Source organism: Perca flavescens, chromosome 21, assembly GCF_004354835.1.
Source record: "Perca flavescens isolate YP-PL-M2 chromosome 21, PFLA_1.0, whole genome shotgun sequence".
Lineage (NCBI taxonomy): Eukaryota > Metazoa > Chordata > Actinopteri > Perciformes > Percidae > Perca > Perca flavescens.
The window spans coordinates 29,386,728-29,398,900 of NC_041351.1; the positions used below are offsets into that span (position 1 = coordinate 29,386,728).

The 12,173-nt window shown below is 39.4% G+C and overlaps 1 protein-coding gene across 6 annotated transcripts in view; it reads right to left on the bottom strand.

Annotated features, from left to right (window-relative positions):
- Positions 1–12,173, bottom strand: part of exoc6 (exocyst complex component 6) — a 91,652-nt gene that overhangs the window by 52,939 nt on the left and 26,540 nt on the right. For all 6 annotated transcript variants that reach the window (XM_028568198.1, XM_028568197.1, XM_028568195.1 and 3 more), the window contains 4 exons: positions 8,124–8,295; positions 5,125–5,172; positions 4,841–4,931; positions 3,913–3,958 (listed from right to left, as the gene is read on the bottom strand). In XM_028568198.1, the coding sequence (XP_028423999.1) occupies positions 3,913–3,958; positions 4,841–4,931; positions 5,125–5,172; positions 8,124–8,295 (357 nt within the window). The remainder of the gene's footprint in view (positions 1–3,912; positions 3,959–4,840; positions 4,932–5,124; positions 5,173–8,123; positions 8,296–12,173) is intronic.

The window sequence follows — 12,173 nt, forward strand, 5'->3', positions numbered from 1 at the left end:
TTGTGGTATACGGGAGTAAAATGTAGGGTACATTGTATGTACACTCAAATTAGCTGTGCTTTGTGGGTATTTTGTAGTGGACTATATAGTGAATGAAATTAACCGTGGAGAATTTGAACACCACTACAGAATGGCGAACACACTATATAGTGCACTATTTCCATGACAGGGAACGGTTTTGAACACAGCTAAGGAAGACGAATGCGTGAAATAAAAAAAGTTGATATCCCTGGTTCTGCTTCTTGGAATAAGTTAGTCTTTTTTTTATTAAATCAAAAAAAAAATTAAAGAATAGAACTTGTCAGTTTTGTCAACATAAATACAAGTAGGCAGCAGGCTAATCCAATAAGGGCATACAATAATGATTAAATAATTACACCCTTGGGCATATAATATTTCCTTTATTTGCCAAGTACATTTACACATAAGAAGAATGTAACCTCTGCATTTTAACCATCCAAACAAAAAAACAGTGGGAGGAAACCTGAGCACCTGGGCACCTTTAATGCAGTCACTACTGCATTAAAATTATACAATATACTAATACTATTAGTGTAGCCTAATCTTTATCTGCAACTGTGCAGAAATGCCATGTTTAAAAAGAATGAAGAACATGCAAAATATATTTAAAAAAATAATATAATTATATGTTGATTTTGAATTTGAATGTCAATGTTATGAATGAAGCTTCAAAGTATTTGGTACAACCCTAGTGCACACATCACAAGGGTTCAGCCTTGGGTCAGTGTGCTGAGCTCCCATCATTAGGCTGATAGGCAGGCTATGAAGGGATCTAATTGGTCGGTCAGTGAGTGTAAAATGTGTTGTATACACACGAACAGAAGGCAGCCTCATAAACTGTACAGTGAAAAGGTTTGGCAGAGTGCAGATTACCAGGACGGAGGACTCAAAGACTGCAACCTGGGCATTGGCACATACAGTACAGAAAACAATGTGCATTTGCGGCAAACAAACTCATTCCAATTCATTCTAAGTGTATAGGCTATGTCATTAGTGCTTCAAGTACGCTCCACACACACACAAATCCCACAAGGTGGCCGGCATGGTCTAATTGCCTTGGATTGGCTGTGGGCCGTGACAGAGCTGCAGTGAGGGGGCCTTGTTGTGAACAAGGGCACACTGAGGGTCAATTGTCCTGCTAGTGAATGGCCTCTTCCTTTGGTACACAGTAATGAACAAGAAAGGGTCATTATTTTACTGTCCAAAGTGAACTGCCCTCCCCTCTTCATACCGATAGGCATGTAAATAGGACCAGACATAAAGTTCACTGGGCAAAAATAATGTTAAGCCCAAACATAAAGTTCATGGGGTAAAAATAAAGTTCAGTCAAAACCACATCGCAGTGGAAACCTTCATTATGAATCCTGGTTGCTTTTGAAGACTCTTTTGGTACGTGGCTTGATTACTGAGCTTTTTCTGTCTAGCTAAAAAAACACTTCTTTAGAATGGACAACAGAAAGATGTATAGTGTATAGTTTTTGTCCATTGATTTAGTGACACATTGATTTACGTAGAAGTAACTTTAAGGGATACTTTGCAGATATTCACCCAGCTTTCGATCATAATAATGTTGGTAGTATGTGTAAATTAATTTCGTACAGGCATTTTACAACATGACCCCACACAAAATTGCAACAGTTTTTCATTTATAACATATCAAAAGTCCAAAGTAGTTTCCACCACTTGGATCTCTTGGGACTTTTCATATGTTATAGAGGAGACTTTTATGAGTAATGAGCATTTGTCAGATTTTCTGTTGCAATTTGTGGGACATTCACTCCTTTTTTCCCCCACAAAATGCTTGTACTAACTATGGTTAAACTCCCTCCATCTTACCAGTGCCACGATCTACCTACTCACAGGCCAGCAGAGACGACCACATGATGCAAAACTTGGTGGTTTGCGGCTGGCCCTAGGGCCTGTTGCTTGAACTACAGAACGTACTTCCGCATACAGACACAAAGAGTATAGCAGCAGATCGAAGGAGACGGCTGACCCTCTCTCCCTTTCTCAAACTCAGACCAAACTCGGATTGAACTGTAAAACTAGACAGTGCTGATTAAATATAAACCAAGATTTGTTTACTGTTTTGCCTATTTCTCGCCTAAAATGTTTTCAGAAACACATTTTAGTGCACTGTTTGGAAATGAGATCATTTGTAAACAGGAAGTTAGTTTGAAGTAGGTTTGTTTTAAATTGATAATTATGTTCATAGTTATTATATTGTTATTATTATTGTTCATTTTCATTGTTGGACCTCCTGGGATCTACCTAAACAGTATGTAGGCTAGTCATATTTGTAGGAGGTCAATATGTGCTTCTAGGTGGTTTAGGGTTCACATATTGGAATGATCGGTTTGTTGTTGATTAATGTATCTGAATAATTCCATGGGGGATGGCTGATGTAAATGACCACAAGAATAACACAATTAATTCACTCGTTTATACATTTGATGGGTATGGTTGGGTTTGATCAGACATGAAGTCTGTTACATCTGATGTTATCCTTTTACACCCAACAGTGATGTCAGCAAAACCTAAATTTTCAGCTGCTGTTAAGAGTAAAGCCCAGTTCAGACCAAAGATTTGCAACAAGACGAGTTGAAACTTGCAACTACTCGCAACGCGCCGGTCTGCAGCGTTGTGAAAGCTGCCAGTTCACACCGAGACGTTGTATCATCTCCCTAGCAACGACTCTTTGTTCTTCCGCCCAAACTTTCAGGCTTTTTGTAGCTGGATTTATCATTTGTTGCGTCTAAATATGAATCTGGATAACGTTAGTGATAGTGAGATGCTCGCTACAGTTTCATTTCTAGTGATGAATCAGCGAAAACACGTTTTTATTTCTCTGATTTACAGCTTTGTCCTAGGCCCTCCTTCTCTTCAGTCACTCGACCATACATGCTTGCAGGCGCACATTGAGCCGCCGCTAACAGTTTGTAACAGAAAGGAAATAGATTATTGATCATTTTATTGTAGCTGTCTTTACAAGCTGACTTTTCTATTTGCTGTTGAAACAGGTTCTAAAAGCAGCCTCTGGAGACTCGACCAGCTGAGTCGCAGCAACACCATCAGCTGGTTTGAGTCGAGCTGAGACGGGCCGGTTCAGACCGCTGAAACTTTTCTCTGCGATGTTCTAAAACGGTTTTGTCTCGTCATTAATCTTTGGTCTGGAACTGGGCTTTAGTCCACACTAGATTTTGGAAGGACATAAAAATAGCTGCACTAGCCTCTAAAGGGTTGAAAGGTATAATGATGTTTAACCTTTGGCCACGCCCCCTACCAACAAGTGGCGACAACATGCTTTTTCCAAAACCTATGCAGCTACAATGTACTGTACTGCTATAGAACCACGCTACATCACAGCTGGTCTGATATATTTGCAACCGCACCCGGTGGAGATGGTGGGGAATGATGTCACACCCGAGTGGAATGGGTTCCATTTACAAGTCGGATTTTCCTATTGTGGGGTTAGCTCTAGCCAAGTTAGCCATTGTTGGCAATACTAGTTGATAACGCATTATGCTGCTGTTGCGTTTGTGCATACAAACAGCGCAACATGTCCACAGATAGAAGTTTCAAATAGACAGAAGTCCTAATAACTGTATGTTACTACAACTGTTGATGCAGGGGGCAGCCATGTTGGATTTTGAGCTTGGGGTACTCAAAGGTTGTCGGAGTTCCCGAGCTCACAAGTAGAATAGCACTATAGTGCAACAGTACATCACAGTTGCACAGGGTGGGGAAGAGGATGTTGTCACCACTAGGGCAAGCCAGATTATTAGACTGGGTGAAATTACTCTTTCAGAATATGGGAACCTTGTAAGTTGTTTTTGATATCACAGTTATACATCAGTTACGTTGTGATGAAATGCTTTGTGAGATGGATACCTTTTGGACTCCAGCTGCTCCTTTAGTTTGCTGTACATTTCTAGCACTGCAAAAGAAAAGAAGACAGAAAACGGGATCTGTAGCAGGGTTTGTTGGTTCAAGAATTTCACTCACTTTTGCTCCTCAAATTTACTGTGCATACAAAGATACAGATAGGTATATTCAAAACATAATGGACCAAAATGTTCTACCAAAAAATGTCCTTAGTCCAACCCAAGATAATAGGGCCAAACCACAAAATATTTCAGGTTACCGATGGGCTCCAGTGGCACCCTGAGGTGAACATTTCTCATTAACACTAGAAATAGGGCTGTGCAATAAATCCATTTTTAATCGTGATTAGGATGTTGGCTCCTAACCATCACAAGTAATTGAGAAAAATGATTATTTCGCACATTACATTTAGCAAGTAAACTTTTGTCTTGTGTTCAGAATGAGAAAAAAAAAGTTCAAACAGGAAAAGTATTAAGAGAAATTTCAGTTTTTCACTGTTCATTTGTTCTACTTTTTTTTATTCAATAATTGCAACATCTTTCTAAAAGTTTACTAAAAGTAATCGTGTTAAATAATCTTGATTTCAATATTTACCAAAATAATCGTGATAAGGATTTTTGGTAACACTTTACTTGAAGGTATCTACATAAGAGTGACATGACACGGTCATGAACACATGACACAGTCACGACACATGAACCCTAACCATAACCATATGGTTTTTGTCATGACAAAAACCGAATGACACTTACTAAAAAAAGCGTTATGTCATAAACGTTTATGACTTGTTTATAATGTTTATGACACGTTCATGACAGTGTCATGTCACTCTTATGTAACTTCAAGTAAAGTGTAACCGGAGTTTTCCCATAATCGAGCAGCCCTAACTAGAATTAAAGTGGCCATCACATTGGATACACAAGGGCTGTGGTACCTGGTATACAGAGCTGGAGCTTCTCTACAGTGGTGGCCATGTTCCTCTGCTGGATCCGACAGCGAATCACCTCCTCTGTCTGAGCCGTCACCTGACGGAAGAGACACACAATGGAAGGAAACAATGAGACAGGGGCCACCACTGCTAACTACTGGGTGAAACAACGGTCATGTCGAATTCAGAACTGTCTTTGCAGTGAACGAGCAGACGTGTCCTGGCAGCACAGTAAAAAGCACTTTTTGTCTTCTGCACATTCATGCATACACATACATACTTGGACTTACCTCCCTCCCAGCCTCTTGTAGTCTTCGATTAGTGTCCGTCACTTGACCCTTTCAAAACAAACAGACATCAGTTTAACTGTACAGCCTCAGAATCTCTGTTTATTGGTTCTTATACTCTACCCATGGTTTCCACACATTTTAGTTTATTGCAAATACCATGTGTCTTATTCCTCTGCTCTTTACCACAGAGATCCTTTGTTGTCCAAAAACTATTAAAACACATCAATGAGCACTGTTGTACTGGCGCCATGTTTCTTCATTATAATGAACATGCATACATACTGTATTTTATTCTTACTTAATCCGACAAACACCGTCCTGATGCTGTAAATACTCACTAGTGCCCATAGACTGTTAATATTATACAGTTTATGCTAGAGCCATACATGTGGATTAATCCGCTGCTGAAAATAGTTCCCAACAAATGGACTTTTTCCTGTTTGAGTAACGTTGGCTAAAAACTACAGTGACCGGCTGAAAATTACTGATCAATTACATATACAATATATTTGTTAACCGTTTTTAAAGATGTAGGTCTTCAGTAGGAATCACTGGGCTTGGGGCTGAGAGCCATAACCAGAGACAGACTAACACATTGTTGGATTTAGTCTTCTCATTAGATTTGTTGACAAAGGGAAACATGTAAAACAAATATGCCTTATCTTTTAAAACTGCACTGGGACACTTCTGCATGTTGAAAACACAAACTGTTTGGGATATTAAGATATCATGCAAGATAAATCAAAGGTCTTCCTCTTAGTGTGATTAGGGTGAAGGTGCTGAAAATGTTCACCCATCTTTGGCATGTTAAGGTTTCTGTGACAGAGCACTCACTTCTGTTTAAAAGACAGAAAATGTATGGCTAAACAGGACATGCTGTCACGTGTCTATCTGTCCTTCCACTCTCTGTCTGCTCCCCCTCTTCATGCCCTCTCTTTTCCCTCTCTACCTCCCTCGCTGCAGTTGCTCAGCATTGTAATCAGCTCATTGTCCATGAAGGGGCAAGGACAAAGGCAGGCAAATTCAGATTAACCAGGCAGCGAAGACCTGAACTCATCATCGGTGCACTGGGCCTTTCATGGGGTTTAATGGCTTGTGACAGGCTCTTTCTCACAGATTCAGTGACAAACTTCTCGATTCTGGATGGGGATTTTTGAACTCTCGGCTCTTGACACGGCTGAGAGCCATGACCCAATTGACCAGTCGGCTTTTAGATGACAATCCTTTCAACAGTGCAGCTTCCAAACGAGGGGGGACAAACTACATAATCACTAAACTTAACCAAGCTGTTATGTAAATCAACATAATGTTCCACTGGTCAGCTACCAGGAAGATTTTATCGAAATCGCAACATGGACTAGTGCATTATCCAAATCGCCAAATATTTGTTAAAGGAAAAATATGTGTCACACCATTCTGAATTAATGTGTTAAGTGCTGCAGAGAAGTCCCGGACTACAAATCGTACCCTACAGAATAAAGAAAGAAAACAGATCCTGCCAAAAATCATACTATAATCATTTTAATGTCAATATTTTTCCAATGAAAATGATTATTCCATCCATTATCGTGAATCATATCACAATCGCAATATCAATCAAAATAATTGCAATTAGATATTTTCCTCATACCGTGCAGCCCTACCTATGACCTATTCATTATTTGACCGTGTCTGTTGCTACAAGCTAACTTGTCCCATTACAGAGAACAGCCCTATTTAGAAGTGCTAACTCAAAGACAACTGGATTTAATATCAATTCTTGAAAAGGTCTTAATTGTCATCCAAAAAGCTTCTTGCGTTGAGTTTGAATGAGAGGTGAAACGTCTTGAAGGACTGACAGCAGACGCGTTTGATTTAGCACTCCTAAATGTTACTGAAAGTATGTAAGCCTACTTAATTGATAAAACTGATTGACGTGAAGTTCGGCCACTCCCATTGAAAATGAATGGTAGCCTGTCGCTTTGTCTCTGTCTCTTGTAGCTAATGTGACTGAGGGGTAATAGTGTGGACGTGACGCGTAAACGTAGCAAAAGACATTTGTTTTTAAACCAAAGTGTAGTAGTGTAGATGTAGCCTAATTCCTGCAAACTCGGGGTCATGGAGCTGCCTCACACATCATTAGCTTGCCACACTTTAGCCAATAGAGATGCTTAGTATGTTATATCTCCACTGTAAACCTTCTGCTAACTGTGATTGCTGCCCTATATAAAAGAATATGGCGATTGCACAGCAGTAGTCTCATATTTAGTAATGAGACAAGGCAAAAAAAATAATTTTAAAGTATCGGGATATCATTCCATTTGGGTGTAGCCTACCATTACTCTCTGACAAAGCAAATACAAGAAAACAGTGTGTGGGAAAAATATGATGAAATGAAAACATGATACTTACGATACATGCATCTGGGATTGCAGTGGTGTTATCAACGGGTGAAGTCAGACACTCCACTATAAATCAAAACCTTCACTGCACCACTTATTTACTTATTCATTACTTTCAATCAGTTACATGATGTTGTCAAATAATTAGCAAATATATGGGCAATATGATGATATATAGGCATAATTTAAGATCATACACATTTGCTAATTGCATAATTTTCACCATTTATCTGTATTTTGGTAGCTGGTTGTATTAAGCCATTGTGGGTAATGTCTTACCATTACAACGTAAGCGGTGCATGCACATGGGCACACACAGGCTACCCTGTAATGAGGACAATTTCGCTAAAGCACTTTTCCAACTAATAATAAACGAATATAGTGCAAATATAAAAAGCCCTCTAAATGTGTCTGAAACATGATTTTATTGAAGATATTAAATGTTTCCATAATGGAAAAACATAATCAATTTGATGCTTTAACAATCTAGTTGGAAGTCTGTTGGAGCTCAAATGGCCACTATAATTTAAGATTTGGCAGCCAATGTACGTTGAAGACTGAACTGTCCTGCTATTGCCTCTTCTGGCCTGTAGTCATTTTTACAGTAATGTCTCTTACCATAAGTTTCTCAGCATCAGCACGGACTTTGAGGAGCTCTGTGATGGCATCCACAAAGCCTTGGTGGTGGAAATTGCACATCTTCTCAATCTCACGGTCATGGTTCCTTATCCTGGCATCCAGCTTTTCCATGAAGCGCTTGTGGGCATTGGGCTGGTCATCGTAAATAGACCTAGGAGAGACAAGGAGGTGAGGGTAAGACAGGAAAGGAAAGATGGCAAAAATCGAGACAGTGCTGTAAGAATGACAAATGATTTTCTCATATTGTCACTTTGCATATGTCCATCAGCAGCCTAATCGAGGTTCCTTAAGGCAGTTGCACTTAACAGCCAGGAAAAGCTGACACAACATTGTTGCGAGTGTTGGTCATTGTATGTTATAGAGAGGCGAAGTCCCTCCCCTTCCAGTGGATCGCCATGGGACAATGGGAAAAAAAATATGAACAGTAGTGAATGGGGAAAGACACTTTTTATTTGTATCCTGTTTGAATTGAGCCATGAATTACACATATGATATCAAGTCAAGAAAGTCTCAGTTTATTGTTAAACTGTTATAAGACAATTATGTAATTAGAAAGACTATACACTTCAAAGTTGCACGGATGACATCTCGCTGAAGCTACGAAGTCTGATAAAACTTCACTGGATAAAACACATCAGGTAAGAAAACGTTGTGTGTGTTGTGGAACAGAGCTAAGCTAGCTAGCTAGCGAGCAAGCCAAGCAGCAAGCAAGGTGACGTAAATTGTGTGAGACGAGAGATGTAGTTCACTGAGCAGTTTCAAACAAAACTAAGTGGTCATATGACAAACCTACGGCTAACTGAGACTTTCTTTACATTCATTCCAAGGAAGGTTGCTCATGCTTTAGAAATACTAAAGATGCACTAATCAATATTACTCTCTATATGACACCAAAATGCACATTCTGGTTGAAACTTCCTGAAGACCATCTCTATTTACATTCAACAACCGGAATCTAAGAGTTACACCTATCCAATTTCTTCAGTCCCAAATCTGATATCTTCATCATATCATGATATTAAAAATTCTACCGGTATTATTGTGAATGTTGACGATATGATATGGCGCACCCCTAATCAAAAACTACAAATTCTAAACTAAATTACAAAAAACTAACCATTTTCACAAGTGCCACTACAATAGCTCCACTGAGCCAACATGTATAAAGAATCACGCTAAAGAGACTTCATAGCAGCAGCCCCTGTCTAAGCCAGCTTCTTTTTGGTGTTAGCCATTCATATTTCTTTGTAGCTTGCACAAAGCAAACATCTTATTCTAGAGAGCATTGTCATACAATTGATTATGTTAATGTGACACATAATGTAATGTAGCGCAGCGCAAATTCTTTCAGGAAGACCTAACTAGTAGGTAATCAGTCCCTCCTAAGCGAATCAGCGCTGGAGGCGTTCACCTTCTGATAATCCAATCAGGATCGGGCAAGGATCCCATAGGCCAATCACAGCTTTACGTCACTGTTTTAAAAGCTGCTTCTCTTCCCTTCCACCTCCCGTCCTAGGGGTTTCTCCGGCTGTCGCTCCGATGCCTTCTCGGTCTAGTTCCGGCTTTCTCCGCCACCACCGGTGTCTGGATTCCATTGGGGGGTTACATCTTGGTTCCCTACCCCTACATTAAATTTATTAATATATTAAATGTATTAATAACGATGGAGTTCAATCTCCAAAACATTGTACACTACATGCTGTTGTACATTAAACCTTTTGCATATCTGCAAACAAGTCTCTCCTGATTGAATTGTAAGCCAAACCTAATCCAAAAAACATCTGGATTCCCAGATAGGTATAAGTTAGGGTTGTTGGCAGTGCTTATATGTTGCTCACTGATAGGCTTCAAGCTGTCATCTGTCATCTGTCTAAATAGGTGTACAGGTTGTATTTTTCTGTGCATCCAAATTCAGCTTTGTACTGTAGTTTTAGCTAAGCACTACATGGATGTTTCTGTCTTTCAGGCATTCAGTACAGGTCAGCTGCGGCGATAGAGAAAAAAAAATAGACAATTCTAATATGATAATATAAAATCATAGGCATAGTATTACTTGTTTTAGAGGAGCAGATCAGACATGAGAAGAATTGAAGTGTGACTTTCTCTTTAAATCTTAAAACAAGCATAAAACACTGAACATTCAACTTGTTCTGACCATTTATAATGGTTAAAGTCAAATGTAGGGACATTGCTGCATCTTACTGCACAGAGAAGGTCTTAGCTTGCCTTCAGTAGAAACTCAGAGTATGTCCACATTAAACAGTACATTTGTAAATGCATCTTTTTCTCTCAGTTTCAGCCCTCTGTCCAGACAAAAACAGCATTTTTTGTCCTGCCGAAATGTTTTCATGCCCATGGCATGAAAATTTCACTTTATGAGGTTTTTTAACATTAATATGCGTTCCCCCAGCCTGCCTATGGTCCCCCAGTGGCTAGGATAATAGGTGTAAACCGAGCCCTGGGTATCCTGCTCTGCCTTTGAGAAAATGAAAGCTCAGATGGACCAATCAGGAATCTTTTCCTTATGAGGTCATAAGGAGCAAGGTTACCTCCCCTTTCTCTGCTTTGCCCACCCACAGTATTAGGGGACCACTAAGGGTATATAAAAGAGACTTCAGATACAGTATTAGGGGACCACTAAGGCTTATATAAAAGAGACTTCAGATACAGTATTAGGGGACCACTAAAAGCATCCAAAGAGCACATGTCATGGGACCTTTAACAAATCATCTGGTGCGTCAGGAGACTGTGTGCGACCTGTCGCACTGAAATTCACAATGCCTCATAATCTGTGTGAACTGCAGCACTACAAAAAATATTGAGAACCAACATTTCTGTGCTAGTGGGGAGGCTTAGGTGGCCAGTTGTTTGCACATAATTGTAAAGAAGCCTGCTATGAATCACTACTGGTCTTCCAACAACCACACAAACACAAACACACACACACATACACACTTCTCGCTGTCATATCCTGGCCTAACTTCAACAGTCACAGATAGTCGTGTGTACATATGTATCTGTAAGTGACTGTGTGTGTGTGTGTGTGTGTGTGTGTGTGTGTGTGTGTGTGTGTGTGTGTGTGTGTGTGTGTGTGTGTGTACCGCAAACCGGCACCGTCACACACCGCCTACCAAGAGTCTGGGTCTGTCCGAGGTTTCTCCCTAAAAGGAAGTTTTTCCTCGCCACTGTGGAATTGTTGGGTCTTTGTAAATTATACAGTGTGGTCTAGACCTCTATCCGTAAAGTGTCTTGTTATGATTTTATACTATAAATAAAATCGAATTGAATTGTGTGCATGTGCGTGTGTGTGCATGCATGTGGCCCATGGCTGAACCTAATTGCTGAACCCTGCCGTGAAGCTTTTAATTAAATATGACTTATTCCTTTGAATTATGTAGTCTAAACAAAACAAAATATGTAGATTTTTTTTCATTGTGTGACAATGATGTTTTAATGTACTGTATTTGGAAAATATCTTTATAGTTTTTGGCAAATTACATATGCATAAAATGTAAATATTGTAACTTGTCACTAAGTTGCAAAATAAAAAAGCAATGACCTGAACTATTTCAAAATCCTACTACTTACCTACAGTAATACTTCAGTGTGGATCTCAAAACTAGGGCTGTCCTCGACTTAAGAAATTCTTAGTCGACTAACACTTATAGGATGTTGTTGACTAATCAATTATTTGATTTAATTGACAGAGCTGTGAGCTTTGAGAGGTGGTTAAGACTAGAAAAGCACAATATAAATGTAGTTAATTAACCATCTGTAAAACTGAGTTTCTCCACAATTAATCCTGCAAAAGCACCACTTTAAATCTTGTGTTTACCATAAATGTGCTCAGAAGTTTCTTGGAAATAAATAATTAAGCATGAATAAGCATAAAAAATGACCAAACGACCGATTAGTCGACTAATCAACTAAGAGGTGGCAGCCCTACTCAAAACCACCAGGACACAAACAATGTAACAACAGAGAAATCAATTATAAGAAATAAACTAAACTAAAACAGCTCAGTCCAAA